Here is an 18,980-nt window from a genome sequence, read left to right as displayed (position 1 = left end):
CGTCACTCACTCAGAGACACTCTAATTATGTAGATGACTACTACCAGAGGTTCAGAATTGTCTCTGTTTAGCCTTTTTAGGTTAGGGAGTAGATTGGGCATGAGGCAATACATGGAAATCCAAATATAATTTTCATAGTCAGGAGGAAAAGGATGCCTCTCTTATTCTGGTATATTCTGTGCAAGAGTAAAAAGAAGCAACTCTGCACTTCCATTTTTGTTAGGACCTTGTGCAGGCTAAGCCCGGGCCTGTTATTATCTGATCTGGCCTCCAACAGTCCGATGGATGGGGGCTGGCAAGGTGACTCATAAGGTGGTAAAAACACTTGCTCTGCAAATCCTAATGACCCAAATTGTCAATCTCGAGAACCCATGTAAAGTTGATAGGAGAAAACTGATACTACAAAGTTGTCTGTCTTCTGACCTGTGGCACATGGGTGTGCACACTCACAGAATGTACACAGTAGGAATAGTAAATACACAAGGTTTCAGACTGCTTCTTTGCTCTTGACTCCTGTAGCCGGGCAGGTCCTGCTCTTGCTCAGAGAGCTGGGTTGGAAGACTCGAGTGGTGGTGATAACACTCAGCAGCCCTGGCAGACTACTGTTTCTAGGGTCAAAATGTGCTGATCTCCTTCTTCCACATGACCTAATCTATGCGGCGCAAAGACCAGAACAGTGGGTGTCCATCCTTTCAAGGCCAAGGGCTGACACCTTCTTAGTTGACTCACATTTTGTTTGGATTTTTCTGTCACACAAATATGCACATGTTCATTATGGTCGAACCACTTGAAGGTGAAATGGTGAACCTCATGGCACTTCATGTTTAGTCCCCTGAGACTGAGAGTAGTCTCTTCTCCAGCTTTGATCCTGTCATTTATCACCCCTGTCCATAGGCCTATTAACAATTCAGCACTGTCTTCTAATAGTTGATGATCACATTTCTGCTAGGCATTTCAAGGTAGCTTTGTTTGTTTACTCATGGTATAAAATATTTAAAAAAGCATGTAAGACAGTACTATATTGTTCAGGAATGAATTCAGATATAAATTTAAAGGTTTTATTTGTCTATTGGCAAAAGAGACTTGTAAAGTAGTGAAAGAATACAAGGCATCTTCCTCTAGCACTCTAGTGTATTTATTAAGGTGGTGGTACAGAACATTCTTACATTCTTCTTTATCAACTTTCCTGTTGATATTTGAAACATCCTCTCCCTCCATCCCTCCCGCCCCCATTCTTTTTTTTTTTTTCTCTTTTTCTTTTTTCTAGGAAGCTCAAATACATTTAAGCCTTAATGATGAAATGAACAAGAATTGGGAGGACGTTAGGATTCTGAAAGTGTTTGCAGATTGAAATGCATCCTGCCCCTTCATTGGTCTCTTCCAAGATAGCGTGTGTAACTCGTGCTTCTAGCACTCGCTTGTCCTTCCTTTTGCCTGTCAGCACACTGGAGTCTTTACTTGCTCTGAATTCCCCTAAGCCTCTCTACCCCTGAGACTCTGAGGGAACTCTTGTCCTCCTATTTTTAGAGATCGTAAAGGAATGGCTGTGTTTACTGTCTTGTCATACACTGCTGTAGTTCTCTGTAACCTGCCTCTTGCTCACTAACTAGAGCCATTGTTACCAGGATGTTGGATGCAGACTATTAAAAAATCTTAAAATGGGGGTTCTGTTTTGTTTTTGTTTTCAAAAGTCTCTTGTACGTAGAGGTTGTTTTTACTTTTTTCTAATCATGTCTTTCTTAAAAACTTCTTTGCCCCTTGGCCTCTGTGTCATTGTCTAGCTCTTCTTTTCTTGTACCCTCTGCTCCTCTTGTGTATGTAGCAGTTTCTCTGACCAGCTCTCAAGTTTCACTCTTTTCCTTCGCTTTGTTTCATATTTCTCCATGTTTCTGGGGTCATGTCTTCTGGAATCTTCAGCTAATATTAGGTTCCTTTAAACTCAGTGTGGCCGGGCAGTGGTGGCGCACGCCTTTAATCCCAGCACTTGGGAGGCAGAGCCAGGCGGATCTCTGTGAGTTCGAGGCCAGCCTGGGCTACCAAGTGAGCTCCAGGAATGGCGCAAAGCTATGCAGAGAAACCCTGTCTCGAAAAACCAAAAAAAAAAAATAAATAAACTCAGTGTGTCGAAACTTGAACACATCCCTCTGCCTTCTGGATGCCTCTATGCTCCAAAAGTTGGCCCACCATTCATTCAGGAACTTATCTAGAGTCATGGAAATCCTCTTGAATTCTCCCCTTTGTAACTCCTGACTCACTGGTTTACCATGCTGTGCTCAGTTTGAACTTCTGGATTCCTGTTTCTTTTCTCCCCTTTTGACTGTCTAGTGGAAGTTGCCTGGTGGAAGTATTCAACATCTGGTCAAGAGCAGTATGCTTGCAAATGCATTCAGCAGCCTTTTCTGTCTCTTCTGATTGACATGTTGTCTGTGACTGATTTCCAGCTGCCTCAGCAGAATTGAATAGTTGTCATAGACCACCTTGCCCATGAAAATACTGCTTCTAGACCAACGGCCCAGAAGTAGGTACTCTGACCGTTACTTACTGAACCATGAGCAGCCCTGAGTACTAGTTCTTTTTGAGGCTTCCTTCTGGTGAGACTTAAAGTGTTTGAGGTAAAAAGAAATATTGAAGTATTTGAAAGGAAAAAAAATGATTGACTTTCCTTCAGCTTCAGTTCTTCTTGAGAGTATTGACATTTAACTGATGTCACCAGTTGTGGCTGTGCCCTACAGACCCTGTTTGCATAGGTATCCCCAGTGCACTGTTCACTCTTCTAGGTGTGGGTCAGCTAGCCCACTCTCCTAGAACAGTTTCTAAATGGGATGCTGATGGCATTGTTTGTTTTATGGTTTCAAGACAGAGTTTCTCTGTGTAGCCTTGGCTGTCTTGGATCTCACTCTGTAGGCCAGTCTGGCCTCAAACTCACAGAGATCCACCTGCCTCTGCCTCCCAAGTGCTGGGATTAAAGGTGTGCGCCACCATGCTCAGCTGGTGGTAATTGGATTTCACGTCTTAGTAACGTACAGCACCATGTTGTGAAAACTTGTATTTTACATTTACTCAGTAATGCCCCTTTTCTCCCTATAATACAGGGATTTACCATTCAATGTTCTTCACTATGTCTTGGGGGAAGGTCATGGTCATGTACTTAGAAGCCTGAATGTTTCTCCTCCACATTGCTTAGAGTAATGGGCTTTGGCTTCCCTGTTCTACTGGACTTTCAAGTCTGATCAGCCTCTGACTCCGATTCCTGAGTTGCTATTTCCTTTCCCACCATTTCCCTCTCTACACTGTAGCATTTTCATAATCAAAAATACCTTGAGAGTCATCTGAAATAACCTACTTTAAAAACAATTTCTCATTTAGGATTTATTGAAAGTGTCAAGTATGTTACAGTTTTAAAATGGAGTTTTAGGTCATATCACTGAAGGTACTTCTCCCTATTTTCCTAACGTAAATAAGAAGACATAAAACAACAGCGCACCATTAGATCACCACAGACATCTCCAGGTGAGGTCAAGGCTAGAATTGAAAAACACTTCTGTAGCATTAAAGGTGATGGGACCCCTTTGCAGGCATCAGATGGCTGCTACTACTTTGCATGCTCTGTAAGAGATCAAATTAGTTATTTTATGGTTTCTTTCTTTTTTGGTGTGGGGTGGGAGTAGGAGGTTTAGACAAAGGGTCACTTCTGTGACCCAGTGTGTCCTGGACCTCTCCATGCTCCTACACCAGCCTCCTGAGTGCTGGCATCACAGCTGTAGCATTACTTCTACTGTTGGCTTCTTTTCTTTTGAGACCAGGTAGCTCCAGTTGTTCTGGAACTCACTGTATAGAACAAGTTAGCCTCAAACTCACAGAGGTTCACCATGGCCAGCATGCTTCCTTTTCTTTTATGAATAAGAAAATCCTCTTTACCAGTAACTTGTTTTCCTCCTTATTCTTAAAACTTTATTTGGTGGTTTTGATTTATTGTCTCATTAAAAACAAGCATTTTCCAAGTACTGAATATTCCTTTTCTCCTACAAATGTAAAACGTTAACCTTTGCTCTGTCTTTGGCATCTCCTTGGTTCTGTTCTAAATTGACTTGAGTTTTAGCTGTAGTACTTATTGATTCTTCGGGACGCTGCTGTTGTCTGTCCTGGGACCCTGCGTACTCCCTCTGTGTGATACTGGGGGGCAGCTCTTGTACCTGCTACACGTGATATCTGAGTCACTTTAATCCTGTCTGACACTCTGGTTAAGCCAAGACACTCTGTGTCGTGCCGGGAGGCAGTGGTGCACACCTTTAATTCCAGCACTCTGAAGGCAGAGCCAGGTGGATCTCTGAGTTCGAGGCTAGCCTGGTCTACAGAGCGAGATCCAGGACATGCACCAAAACTACACAGAGAAACCCTGGGGGTTGGGGGGAAGAGGGGGAAGCCCTGTGTCTTGCTACTTCATTTCATCTGAGGTTGAGGTTCTGTAGCAAGTTCTCTTCTATGGGCTACAATAAAAGCTAATATAGGACTTTCAAGTATTTTTGTCACTAATTTTGTAAGTGATTATATGATTTTGAAGATGAAGATCTCTTTTCCCCATTGATATATATGAAAATAATTTTCTTGGTAATTTTTGACAGGATCTGTTGTATAGCTCAGGCTGGCCTCTGTCTAGCTCATTGCACAACTGAGGATGACCTTGAACTTCTGATCCACCTTCCTCCACCACCACATCCCTCCACTGCTGGGATCATAGACTTGTATTACCATACTATCCTAGTTTCTGCAGTGCTGGGGACTGAACCAGGGCTTTGTGTATGCTAGACAAGCATTCCACCAACTAAGCCGTGTTCATACGGTTCATTTTTTTTTGTTGGTCTTTTTGTGTCCTTGTTTATTTATCTTTGAGTTATAATTTATCAGAGTTGAATGGTAGAGTTGTTGACATGTATTCTTTTTTCCTGTTGCAGTGGGAACACTTTGTGTATTTTCATGGTTAAACTCCAAGTCTGTTCTCTTGTTTTCAGCATGGGTAGTTTTGTTGTAGATGCTCAGTGTTTGTTTGTTTGTTGTTTTTTTCTTATTCCTGCCTGTGGAAGTGTCAATACATTCATTCCGGTTAATGGTAGCAGGGGCATATGCAGTGGTCCAAGTTGGGGAATAGTAATGAAAACTGAGCTGCTCTAGATTTGGAGGGAAGGTTTGTATTTAAGAATGCGTGATGGTTTTGGTTTATTGTGCACAGGGAAGAATAAAGGCTAAGGCTTAGGTCTTAGCTAGTTAAGAGGTCTTGCTGCTCTTCTCAAAGAACAAGTGTCTTCCCAACCCCCAGGCTGCCTGGGACTCCAACTCCAGAGGACCCAGTGCCTTCCTCTGGCCTCCAGGAGTGTGTGCGTACACACACAGAGGGGATGACAGTCACACAAATACATAGACATGTAAATAAAATAATTTTTTTAAAAATAGGAACAATAGTGAGTTAAGGAAAATTAGTAAAGAAGTTTTGTGCTTTACCCCACATGTTTTCTAGAAGTAGGTATTGTAGGGTGTGAATATAGTAGTTTACATTGTGTTTAAAATAGTAAAGCAGAGACCTTACACTATCTGTGATGTGTGCTGTCCTTTTGTTCTTAATGAAAGTGATAGGAGAAATGAAAACATGTTTGGGAGATAAAATGGAAGAATGATAATTGTGAGTGTGCATCATTAATAATGGTGGTGCCCTTTATTTAGTGCCTTACGTGGACCAGATACAATTCAAAGCACCTTTAATTGTTACTCATTTAATCCTTACAGCAATCATTTAAGATTAGCCTCTATTGTCTAGATGAGGAAACTAAGGCATACAGAGAGAAGGTCCTACCTGTGGTCTCACAGGCTGGATAAGTAGCACAATGTCTCTTGGTTTGTTTTTGTTTGTTTGGTGGGTTTTTTGTTTGCTTGTTTTGTTTTGGAGAAAGGGTCCCTCTACATAGCATTGGTTATTCTGGAACTAGGGCAGTGGTGGCGCACGCCTTTAATCCCAGCACTTGGGAGGCAGAGGCAAGCAGATCTCTGTGAGTTTGAGGCCATCCTGGTCTACAGAGCAAGATCCAGGAAAGGCTCAAAGCTACGCAGAGAAACCCTGTCTTGGAAAAACCAAAAAGAAGAAGAGGAAGAAGGAAGAAGGAGGAGGAGGAGGACAACGACGACTCATGCCATTTCTAGTGGCTTAGTAGTTATGGATCAAAATATGAGCTCTCAAGTCTCCCTTTTTCTGCAGCTGTCCATCCGTGCTGTGGCTGGGAACCTTCTGTTTGACAAGATACTGTTGACATAGAAAAAGCTTAGAGAAAAAAGAATCATTATTATTTTATTTTTGGAGTTGGCATTTATCTGAGGTGGATCTGGCCTGCCCAGATGGAGACATGTGACATTTATCTGAGATAGATCTGGCCTTAGTATTCTGCTTAATTTTTATCTGAGACAAACCTTATTAGAGGTAGTTTATTTAAGGCACCCGTTTCCTTTATTAGTTTAGCATTTAGGAAAGTAGGCTGGCCTCAAACTCACACACATCCTTCTGCCTCTGCCTCCTAAGTGCTAGGGTTAAAGTCATGGTCCACCATGCCCAACCTTTAATGGAGTTCTCAACTGCTGACAGCAGTAGCTAAATGCTTTGTGTAAGGTAGTTATGGTTAATCAAACAACCAAATTTATTAAAAAGTACCCTTTTTTGCTGGGTCTGGTAGCACATGCCTATAATCTCAATATTCTTATGGCTAATGCTGAAAGACTGTTCACAAATTGAGACCAGCCTGGACTACACAGAGAGACCTCATCTCAACAAAGGACCAGGAATGAAGTTGGTGATAAAATGCTTACCCAACATGAAAAGGGTTCGGCTCCTAGTGCTCCCTACCCTCAAATGAAAATAACATAACCTCATTTCACAGGTGGTTGTCCTCTAGCCACTATGAAGAATCCAAGTTTGAGTCCTGGTGGTGGTGGTGTGCCGGTCACAGATTTCTAGCTACTTTGATTTATGGAAGGACTCTAACTTATCCTGTGTCTTAGGATTTCTGTTGCTGTGATGAAGCACCATGACCAAAAAGCAAGGTGGGGAGGAAAGGGTTTATTTGACTTACACTTCCATAATCAAATTCATAATCAAAGGAATTCAGGAAAAGAACTCAAACGGGCAGGAACCTGTAGGCAAGAGCTGATGCAGAGACATGGAGGGGTGCTGCTTACTGACTTGCTCTCCATGGCTTGCTCAGCCTGCTTTCTTACAGAACCCAGGACCACCAGCCCAGGGATGACACCATCCACAGTAGGCTAGGCCCTCTCCCATCAATCATGAAGAAAATGCTCTACAGGTTTGCCTACAGCCTCATCTTATGGAGGCATTTTGTTGTTGTTATTTGTTTGGTTTTGTTTTTCAAGAAAGGGGTTATATGTAGACCAGCTGGCCTGAGTGTTGAGATTAAACTTGCACCACAATGCCTGGCCTAGAGGCATTTTCTCAATTGAGGATGTCTCCTTTCATGACTTAGTTTGTGTCAAGTTGACATAAAACTGTCTAGCACATCTTCCTTTTCTCATTCAGTTTCTGTAAGTTTTCTAACTTCTGTCCTTTGGTTTCTCTACTGCAAAGTGAGGGCAATACTTATGCTCTAGAATTGTCCCAAAGATTTGGTGCAGATGTTTGCAGAACTGCTGCTATGTGATACAGTATAGAATTATTTCTTCTCAGGGAGACTAGAAGACAAACTAAATGGACTGCCTTTGGGGGCGGCAGAAGGACAGGCTTCTACTGCATAGTCTAGACTTCCTCTGCGTCATAGAAATCTGCCTCTTGTGGGTTTGCAACAAACGTGTGACCACACCCAGTTTCTGATGCTTTTTGAGAAAGTAATTCTAAAAGGGAACAGTAGTCTGCACTTCGCAGTACTTCCTTGAATATGCTCACTGGTTATTTTACAGATCAATCATTAGTTGCTTTTCTTGCCATTCTTAACAACTCACCATTTACTTCTTAGCCTTTATACCTTGAGAGAAAGTAATAGAAGCAGACTCATTTTTCCATAGTAGCAAATCATACTATTAATGTGACTGATTTCTTTCTAGACTTGTAAGCTACCCCTCATGCAGATATCTTAAGCCATTGTCACAGATGCACTTCTACCCACCAGACCCTTAAACCAAATGAGATAGACTGAGAAACTAGCAAAAACACACATCCACCCTGTCTGTAGAAAAAATAAATAAAAATAGATGATAGTTACATGGCAGTGTGTCTAATTCTTGGATTATATGATTGGTTTCTTATGGCCTTCAGTATTAGCTGCTGAATTACTGATCATAATTTGGTGATTTTTCAGCATACCAATTTTTCCCCTGTTGTCCCTTAGTAAACATAGTTATGAAAGTAGATTAGGAAATTTTTCTAAATTACTATTCTTGCTTGTGTGTAACACTGTATTTGAAAGTATATACTAGTAAAATAGAAATACAGTGCAAAGGCTTTGGGATTTTTACAAAATTGTTACAACACCCAAAGGAGTTTCATAGAAAGCTATTTTAGGAAACTGAATCATTTTGGGCTCCTTACTCCCTAGTCCATTTTCTCCCAAGTCAAGTCTCTGAGCCTGGATTGCCCTAATTCATCACTGCCACCCAGTCTTTCCTACTCCAAAATTCTTGATTTGTTGGGATTTTACCAGTTTGTACATTTAGCAGGTATTCCTATGGGGCTTTCTGTTCTATGCAATACTGTAGGGTGTGGAATGAAGCAGCATAATTCTGCCTGTGAAATTACTGACCATGGAGAATTGGTGGCTGGAAGACAACCAGTGCCTCAGCCATACTGCGGAGCATCTTGCTAATGCTAAGGAGCGACATGTATCTAATGGATCATCATTCTTCTCAGCCTACTAAAATCATTTTGGAAATGGTTAACACTTTATAAATAGTTGTACTTCTCCTTTATTCTAGATATAAATCATAATACTTCAGGATCCCATTATGAAAATTGCCAGCGGGGACCTGTGTCTTCTACAAGTGACTGTAGCACAAGCTCTAAGAATGCTGTAAAGGACTTGTTGGAAAAAGAAGCATGGCCCTCGGCCCCTGGCAGTGATCCCGAGTTGGCTTCAGAATGTATGGATGCTGATTCTGCCTCCAGTTCTGAGTCAGAGAGAAACATCACTGTCATGGCTTCAGGGAACACAGGTGGTGAAAAAGATGGCCTTCGCAACAGCACTGGACTCGGTTCTCAAAGCAAGTTTGTGGTTGGTAGCAGCAGCAATAATGTGGGTCATGGAAGTAGTACTGGGCCATGGGGCTTCCCTCATGGAGCCATAATAAGCACATGTCAGGTCTCTGTGGATGCTCCTGAAAGCAAATCAGAAAGTAGTAACAATAGAATGAATGCTTGGGGCACTGTAAGTTCTTCATCAAATGGAGGGTTAAATCCAAGCACTTTGAATTCAGCTAGCAACCATGGTGCCTGGCCAGTATTAGAAAACAATGGACTTGCCCTAAAAGGGCCTGTAGGGAGTGGGAGTTCTGGCATCAATATTCAGTGTAGTACCATAGGCCAGATGCCTAACAATCAGAGTATCAACTCTAAAGTCAGTGGCTCTTCTACCCATGGTACCTGGGGCAGCCTTCAGGAAACGTGTGAGCCTGAAGTAAGTGGTACACAGAAGGTTTCGTTCAGTGGTCAACCTCAGAATATCACCACTGAAACAACTGGACCAAATAACACTACTAACTTTATGACCTCTAGTTTACCAAACTCCGGTTCAGTACAGAATAATGAACTGCCTACTAGTAATCCAGGGGCCTGGCGTGTGAGCACAATGAATCATCCTCAGATACAGGCTCCGTCAGTTATGAATGGCACTTCCCTTTCTCACCTTAGCAATGGAGAGTCAAAAACTGGAGGCTCCTACGGTACTACATGGGGTGCCTATGGTTCTAATTACTCTGGAGACAAATGTGCAGGCCCTAACGGCCAAGCCAATGGTGACACTGTGAATGCAACTCTAATGCAGCCTGGCATGAATGGGCCAATAGGCACTAACTTTCAAGTTCACACAAACAAAGGGGGAGGTGTTTGGGAGCCTGGGACAACGAATTCCCAGAGTTCACCATGGGGAAGTGGAAATGGGGCGAACTCTGGAGGAAGTCGAAGAGGATGGGGAAGTCCTGCACAGAACACTGGCACTAGTCTACCCAGTGTTGAGTGGAACAAACTGCCTAGCAATCAGCATTCCAATGACAGTGCAAATGGCAATGGTAAGAAGTTTACAAATGGATGGAAATCTACTGAGGAAGAGGATCAGGGTTCTGCCACATCCCAGACAAGTGAGCAAAGCAGTGTGTGGGCCAAAACAGGAGGCGCAGTGGAGAGTGATGGCAGTGCAGAGAGCACTGGACGCCTGGAAGAGAAAGTAACCGGGGAAGGGCAGAGTAGAGACAGACGGAAAATCGATCAGCACACATTACTCCAAAGCATTGTAAACAGAACTGACTTAGATCCACGTGTCCTGTCCAACTCCGGTTGGGGACAGACTCCTATTAAGCAGAATACTGCCTGGGATACAGAAACATCACCAAGAGGGGAAAGAAAGACTGACAATGGGACAGAGGCCTGGGGAAGCTCTGCAACACAGACTTTTAACTCAGGGGCATGTGTAGATAAGACTAGCCCTAATAGTAATGATACCTCATCTGTATCAGGGTGGGGCGATCCCAAACCTACTCTGAGGTGGGGAGATTCCAAAGGCTCAAACTGCCAGGGGGGGTGGGAAGATGATTCTGCTGCTACAGGAATGATCAAGAGCAATCAGTGGGGGAATTGCAAAGAAGAGAAGTCTGCATGGAATGATTCGCAAAAGAACAAACAGGGGTGGGGTGATGGACAAAAGTCAAGCCAAGGTTGGTCCATTTCTGCCAGTGATAATTGGGGAGAAACTTCCAGGAGTAACCATTGGGGTGAGGCTAATAAGAAATCCAGCTCAGGAGGTAGTGACAGTGACAGGTCCGTTTCTGGTTGGAATGAACTTGGTAAAACTAGTTCTTTTACTTGGGGAAATAATATAAATCCAAATAATTCATCAGGATGGGATGAATCTTCTAAACCTAATTCTTCCCAGGGATGGGGAGACCCTCCAAAGTGTAATCAGTCTCTAGGTTGGGGAGATTCATCAAAACCAGTTAGTTCTCCAGATTGGAACAAGCAACAAGACATTGTTGGATCGTGGGGAATTCCACCAGCCACCGGCAAGCCTTCTGGTACAGGCTGGCTGGGAGGACCTATTCCAGCTCCAACAAAGGAGGAAGAACCCACAGGCTGGGAGGAGCCATCCCCAGAATCTATACGACGAAAAATGGAGATTGACGATGGAACTTCAGCTTGGGGCGATCCGAGCAAATACAACTACAAAAATGTGAACATGTGGAATAAAAACATCCCGGATGGCAGCGGCCGCCCCGACCAGCAAGCGCAGATGCATCGGCTGCTGCCGTCTGCAAATGCTGTCTCAAGCAAGGAGGCAAGCGGTGGCTCTGGTAAGCGTCCTCTTTGGAGTCCAGTGTTGTTCTGGAAGCAAGCTTGTGCTGACACACTGTCATAGATTTATTCAGCAGAGCACTTGAGCACATCGAGGCCTCGAGCTGTGCTCCAGGGGTCGTGTTCACCAGGCAACAGCTCTGTCTTACATACTCTATTCTCTGTTAGGAGTGTAGAATGGGTTAAGTGGCATTGTTACATACCTCTCTCAGTTATTCTGAGGCAAGGCTGAACTGTTTGGTTTTATTATTGAAATACAATAAAGCCAAATGACTGAGTACAGTACTGTAGATAATTGGTATTTAATGTTAGAGGAATTTTCTAAATTAGGCATCTAAATTAGAAGTCTACATCTACTCAAATGATAATGGATATAGTGTGTGTGTCTAAAACATTGCACTGTATCTTTCTAGTATATTCCTACTTATCCTCCCCTGTACTGAGTGAATTTTTTTCCGTATAAATTTTTTCCAAATGTGACAGGCCTGTATTTCCTTTGAGGTTTTGTTGAGTGATGTTTTGTTGGATAGGGAAATGGCAATGTTTTCATGAATTCTCTTGGTACTTAATTGTGGTTTGCTTTGTTTGTTTGTTTGTAAATATGAGTCTAGTTTGTTGATTTATGTTTAACTCTTAGGGCAAGCATCTTTGTTTTTGTTCTTTTTTTTTTTTTTTTTTTTTTTTTTTTTGGTTTTTCGAGACAGGGTTTCTCTGTGTAGCTTTCCTGGAGCTCACTTGGTAGCCCAGGCTGGCCTCGAACTCACAGAGATCCGCCTGGCTCTGCCTCCCGAGTGCTGGGATTAAAGGCGTGCGCCACCAACGCCCGGCTGTTTTTGTTCTTTAAACAAAATTTTTGTGGCTTTTTTTTTTTTTCTTGGTTTTAGACAACTTTAACATAATAGTGTAGACCTTTTTTTCCTGTATGCTTTTAAGTGAACATTACCCAGTGTGTATAACGTAGGTTGCTTACCTATTGGTAGTCATATAGTCCATTGTTCTCCACAACAGTGCTGTGGGAAGGGTGTCCTTTCAGTCAAGTGTGACTCGTAGAACCCTTCACACCACGCCTGCCTTAGTTCACAAGCTTCCATTCAGAAGAACCTGGCATTTCTAGGAACTAACTTCATCCGCAAAGGAAGATGATTTGCTATAATTAAATTATTCAAGAGAATCTGCCCTAGCACCAGAAGGCAGTTTTGAAAGAAAAGGTTACAACATTGTACAGTTAAATTATATTAGTGCAGAATAATTTTTGTTCTTCACATAAAAATGTGCCTCATGCTTGTCACAGCATCGTTATTCAGTATGTGACTGTGAAGTTCTGCGTGTGGTTTACAGTACTTCCTTGTCCTTTATTTGCTGTACTTCCTTCTGTCTATGCTGATGACTTCTTTTCTCACATTTTCTAAAGGCTGGGGTGAGCCCTGGGGGGAGCCTTCTACTCCAGCCACGACTGTGGATAATGGTACTTCAGCCTGGGGTAAGCCCATAGACAGTGGTCCCAGCTGGGGAGAACCCATTACTGCAGCATCCAGTGCATCCACGTGGGGCTCCAGCTCTGTTGGTCCACAATCATTAAGCAAATCTGGTGAGTCATTTTTGATCTTTAGTAACTGTTTTGTAGTGGTGCTGATGATGAACTCATAAACTACATTTAAATAATAGGCAAGTGCTCCTAAATTGTCACTGGTGTAGCAGGATGATATGGTTTATTCTATATGATGTTCAATATATTTTTCTCAAAACTGTAACCACTAATGACTTACATATCCTCCACCAAATCTAATTTCTTTCTCACCTTATTGGATTATTTAAAACTGACAGCTTTTATGCCATTCAACCAGAGAGACTAAATAGTATAACATGGGACAAATGTCCAAACCATCAAATCTTGAATTGGAAAGACCCTGAGATTCAGGTGAATGTTGTTCTTTTACCATGTTGGGCTTAGGACACCTTGTAGGAACTCCAAGGGCTGTCTGTGGAGCATAATTGCTTGCTACCTGTGGTTTCAGTACTCCTTGACCAGTCTTGTAGAAACATACAAAACTGATTCTTTTGTGCCTCATCCATCCTCACTGTCCTTTATGTCATTTTAAAGATCAAATGGGTACATGCAAGAAGCTGCCATTGCCTCTGTTTAGTAACACTCTGATTGGCTGGGTAGTGCTGACACACACCTTTAGTCCCAGCATTCAGGAGGCAGAGGTAGGCACATCTGTGTGAGTTTGAGGCCAACCTGGTCTACAGAGCAAGTTCCAGGAAAGGCTCCAAAGCTACACAGAGAAACTCTGTCTTGAAAAAGAAAAGTCTTTGATTTGTGAAAACATGGAAAGTTTCATTTGATGTTTTAATTCTTTGCAGTGAACTTTCAATGCAGTATAAATACACCTTTTCTATTGCATATATTTGAGAAGTAAAGGTGTGTTTTGTTTAGCTCCAGTGTCTCTGCACTTTGGTATATGCTTGACTTCTTGGATGCATTGTTTCATTAAAGTCTATTTGTCTTTGTATCACAAATCTACAAATCAGGGCCCAAATCTATGCAAGATGGCTGGTGTGGTGATGATATGCCATTACCTGGAAGTCGCCCCACTGGCTGGGAAGAGGAGGAGGATGTAGAGATTGGAATGTGGAACAGTAACTCGTCTCAAGAGCTTAACTCATCCTTAAATTGGCCACCATATACCAAGAAAATGTCATCAAAGGTAAACATTTCATGAGCTTTGCTCTTGAAACTTTAAATCTCAAAGGTAGTTTACCCATAGAAAATTAATCTCTTCTGCCCATTTATGGCAGTCAGTACAGTCCAGGCAGCCCCCAACTTAGGTGTAGCCTCTTGAATGGGCAGCTACCTAGAAAAACGTAAGACCACGGGAACTTCCTTTCTCCCCACTGCTACAGCTCGGGATTTCTCTCCTCCTCAGCTCCACCAGTACTGCTTGGGGCAACCCCAGCCCCAGGTGGTACCAGCAGTGGTGAGGATGAAGAGAAGGGCAAATCTCCATGTTGACTCCATTTCACTGCCAGTTCATCTCCATCTTGCATTTTTACCTCCTCACTCAGAGTCCCAGTTTTCCCCTTACCGAGAGTCACCATTCTCTTTATTCACTGATCATCAATGTCCCTTCCTCATCCCTCAGGTCCTGGTATGAAAATCCCCAGGAAGGGGCCGAGTTGCAGATTGTGTTCCCATACCTGGCTTTACATGAGAAATGGATTGTACTTGTTTAACACATAGTCTACTGTATCCCAAGGTTTTCTGTATCCCAAGTTTTGGAAATTGCACCCAGCTTACCAAATAATGTCTAATGTAGAGCCAGGTTTAGGAACCACTGCATCCTGGGAAGTAGTATAGGGGGTTGGGGGCTGGAGGCATATTCTCCTGGGACATCTTTCAAAATAGGTTACCAGTCTCACAAGTGACTCAGTCTAAAATGTCCTCATCGCCCTATTTGAGAATGATTATCTTTTGATTTATTATTGATAAGTCATGTATTTAGTGGGCACCTGGCCTAGTTCAAGGCCAAGGTTATTCCCTTTTAATCCTGGGATTCAATTCTAGGACCTGCCATTTTCATTTTGTAATTTTTTCATTTGGCTGGATTTGCCTATGGATGCCTGGCCATGTAGCTTATGATGTGCTTTTACATGTTTTACATAAATCATTTGGTCCTCCTAACCTTCTGAGATAGGCCACTGAGGAGGAAGTTGAGACTGGAAAATGTGGTGACTTGCCCAAAATTGCCTAACTAGTAAGTGACATAGCGAGCGAGGACTTAAGTTTAGGTCTGGAGATTCAAAACCTTGTGCTTCCCACTGGACCATGCTGTTTTGTGACTTTGTCTTTCCTTACAGGGTCTGAGTGGCAAAAAAAGGAGAAGGGAAAGGGTGTGTAGCCTTTTTACTCTTTCTCCTTTGTCTCTACTAGTAAAAATCTTTAGAAAGCAACTGCAAACTCTTATTTAGCTTCTGCTGTGTGCCAGGTACTGTGCTTGGTGCTGGGGTTCCAATACACTAAAGAGCGGCCCTTCAGGGGCTCCTAGTCTCTGGTGGGGCATCAGGCAAGCTTCATCGGCTATTGAGCTCCACACAAGTGTGTGCTGGGATGTGGAAGATGCCTGGGGTGGCCTGATAGAACTGAAAGGTAGATTTCTAAAAAGAAGTGACAAAGAAAGCTGGCTCTGCAGTTAGAGGAAGGATAGATAATGAAAGTGTTGTCATCTTTCTAAAAAACTTGACCTTCCATTCTTCACTGTGAAGTACAGAGCCAGTGAAATTGAGTAGAAAGCAACTTCAGTGGCCTTTGAAAACCTTACTTAAAGAGAGCCACCTAATGTTTGTGTGTAATACCAGTTGGAGTAGAAGAAGGACCAGAGGTAGGGATCTCAGGAGGCTACTACAACATTCCAGGTGGAAAGGAGAAACAGTCAGAAGCACATTTAAGAATGGAAGGGGCAGAGGTTGACAATTGTTCAGACCATGGGGGGCAATGGAAGGGGAGCAGGAACCAGAGATGCCTTCAGAACCTTTGGAGAGGGTTAGGTGCTTGCTTTAGAAATCTGCCTTTGTGGGGAGTTAAGAAGCTGTGCTCTGTTTCACAGTCAGAAGGAACAGGTAGTAGCATTGGGAAAGGGACATTAATACACAGAGGAGGTCCTTTGGTCATCACATCACTGTGAGGCCTCTGTCTCTGTGGCTTCCAGCTTTCCCCTGGGACTGCTGCCAGTCATGGCCCCTTGGTTCTCAATGTACTGCCCAGCCCACCCAAGCAGCTCAGCTGCTGCTCACAACATTGTGTTCTTAGCAACACAAGTTGAAACTTTTTAAAAAGACATTATCATGTATAAATACTTAGTAGGTTTTTGGGGGGATTTGGTTTTTCAGTAAAGTGCTTCTATCATGATTAAATTATGGATTAAATTGTTTTGTTAAGACTAACTTGAGAACCTACTTACTGTTTTTTTACTTTGGTATAAGAATTCCAAAACTCCCAATGATGATACATGTCAGAGAGCATGGTCTATTTGTGAAGTGGGAGCAGCCCATAGTGAGACTTCCATTACACAGAGGCCCGGTTTTCTCCACGGGTCAGTGAGGCCCTTTGCTTTTGTCTTTTCCTTCTGACTGCCTGCCTTTAGAGATTTCTCTATACATTACAGCTATACCAGAGGACTGGAGCAAAGGAAGTTGAAAATCAAATGAGTTTATTTATTTAATTGCTAACAACTCTGGTAAGAGTTGATTGAAGGAGAAAATATTGGCTAAAAATGGGAGTTGGGAATTGTCTTGAAGTTTTATTAGTCCATCACTATGTCCAGATAATTAGAGATGGCCATGGCATCTTTTCTACTCTTTTATTTTACAAAGGGAATGATGAAAGGTGGAAACAAACAAGAAGATGCGTGGATAAATCCATTTGTTAAACAGTTTTCAAATATCAGTTTTTCAGTAAGTATATGTTTTCTTAGCAACCTCTACCCTCTTTAGTGGTGGTTCATAATTTATCCCAGTTTTATTATTTTATTTTGTTAAAAATTATTCCTCATCTTTAAGTCTTTAAAATATGAATAGAGTAAAATTTGCCAAACCTTAATTCTTAAGTTTTATAATTTTCTGCAGATTAAAAATATACTAAAACATAATACATTTTAAAAAAGAACTGGAGAGACAATTCCACAGTTCCTAGCACTTTTTCCTCTTTAGAGGACCAGGGTTCCCATTACCTATTGGGGGGTGGTTTACAACTACTTTACTCTAGCTCCAGGGCATCTGAAACTCTGTTTTGACTTCTGCAGGCACTTGCACACATACGCCAAACACATAAATACAGTTTAAAAAAGAAAAAAATGTATGATGTGCTTGCATTTTAGATGATAAAATACAAGAAAGTAGTTCATTTTTTGTTTTCCTTGGTAAAGTCTGCTAACATGTTGCTTTTTCCTCCTTCAGAGAGACTCACCAGAAGAAAATGTACAGAGCAATAAGATGGATCTTTCTGGAGGTGAGAGAAAATTCAATCCTTCTGAGTTGGTGTTTCTCACTGGTAAACAAGCCTAGCTAAGTTAAGGTCTTGCTGAAAGAGCCCTTACCCAGTGCAGGAGAGCAGCCCTGGCTCCTAACTGCAGACTGCTTGATGCTGCTGCACTGTGTGAGCACACTTCAGTGAGTGAGTTTTGATGTTCCCTTAAAGGACACATCACTGCACATCTCAGGGAGTGTAGTGTCTGCCAGTCTGTGTTGTCGCAGAGTCCCATCAAGAGGAGGTTGTTTGAGTGGAAGACTTAGTAGTCTGGATCAGAGGACTATGCATAATAAAGACTTAGATAAATGATGGATACATCCCAAACCATAGTCTGAAATGCCAAGCAGTCCATGACTGAGACAAGACATCTATCTAAGGTGGTGGCTGAAGGAAGGCAGGGTTGGGGTAGCTGGTGCAGCCTGACTCAGGTGAAGGTGCTAGATAACTAGGTGGGGGCTAATCAAGAGTTTGCCGGTTAAAGAGATTCTTTTGTAATTGTGTATTATTAGAGTATTTTCATAAATATCTGTGATTTCCTCTTTCCCCTCCCTACTGGTCCTTTCCCCAAACAGTCCCCCTCTGTGTTACCCCACCCAACACACACACACACACACACACACACACACACACACACACACACAGTGGGATGACTAGATTAATTCACTGGAGAGTAGGATTAATTGATGATTATTATAAATGGTTGGCTCTGGAAGGCACAGGAGATTTTGTGTTGAAATTTGAGTCCACTTTGCCCTTACAGCTTATTAGATGGTAGTACAGTCAGAGAGAAAGAGAGAGAGAATACAGTAAAATGGGTAAGGAAAGATGTGTATGAATTACAAATTATTAACTAACAATGACTTAGAGTAGTAGTAGATTGCCTGTAAAAGGCAAAGAGGCTGAGATGGTGCCCAGCAGAGCACCCACACCTTGTATAGAGATCTTGGCCATGTACCAGCCAGGTGTGTTATTGTGGTGCCGCCCCATTGTGATTGCATGAGTTCCGCACTCAGAGAAAGGGGAAGGGCCATTCATAGAAAAACGTTGTGCTGGAAGCACAGTGCACTGCTCTGCTGTGCCTGGTGGCGGCTGCTAGCTTCTGATGAGGGGAGCCCTGGAGCCTGGGCAACAGAAGGAAGCGAAAGCATCCTGGAACTGGGGGTTAGCCCTTTTTTCTTGCTGTGTCTCTGCTGCACTCTTTACTCACACAGCTTCGGTGCCAACTAGCAACGAGAACAATGATATCAAGGACAAAAATGCATTTCTCCTCTTATAGAAAGAACTAGCCCAAAATGTTAATTGTAAGGAGTGGGTGCTGAGAGGCAGTAAATAAAACAGTAGTTGGTCCCATTCACCCCAGCCCTTTGACACCTCACCTTCCATAGGCATTGTGCACACTTGAACTTGAGCATC

General features: G+C 42.6%; 1 protein-coding gene across 5 annotated transcripts in view; it reads left to right on the top strand.

The window, feature by feature from the left end:
• The window catches only part of Tnrc6a (trinucleotide repeat containing adaptor 6A), a 175,906-nt gene that overhangs the window by 136,978 nt on the left and 19,948 nt on the right, over window positions 1–18,980 (top strand). For 4 of the 5 annotated variants that reach the window (XR_003734367.2, XM_028867877.2, XM_028867874.2 and 1 more), the window contains exons 6-11: window positions 8,959–11,541; window positions 12,954–13,130; window positions 14,075–14,250; window positions 15,401–15,433; window positions 16,913–16,993; window positions 17,495–17,546. Coding sequence is in view for 4 of the 5 variants with exons in the window: in XM_028867877.2 (XP_028723710.1) it covers window positions 8,959–11,541; window positions 12,954–13,130; window positions 14,075–14,250; window positions 15,401–15,433; window positions 16,913–16,993; window positions 17,495–17,546 (3,102 nt within the window). In the remaining variant the exon portion in view is untranslated. The remainder of the gene's footprint in view (window positions 1–8,958; window positions 11,542–12,953; window positions 13,131–14,074; window positions 14,251–15,400; window positions 15,434–16,912; window positions 16,994–17,494; window positions 17,547–18,980) is intronic. The other variant, XM_028867876.2, reaches the window with a different exon arrangement.

This window comes from Peromyscus leucopus, chromosome 1 (genome assembly GCF_004664715.2).
Source record: "Peromyscus leucopus breed LL Stock chromosome 1, UCI_PerLeu_2.1, whole genome shotgun sequence".
Taxonomy (NCBI): domain Eukaryota; kingdom Metazoa; phylum Chordata; class Mammalia; order Rodentia; family Cricetidae; genus Peromyscus; species Peromyscus leucopus.
This window is presented reverse-complemented; position numbering and strand designations above follow the sequence as displayed.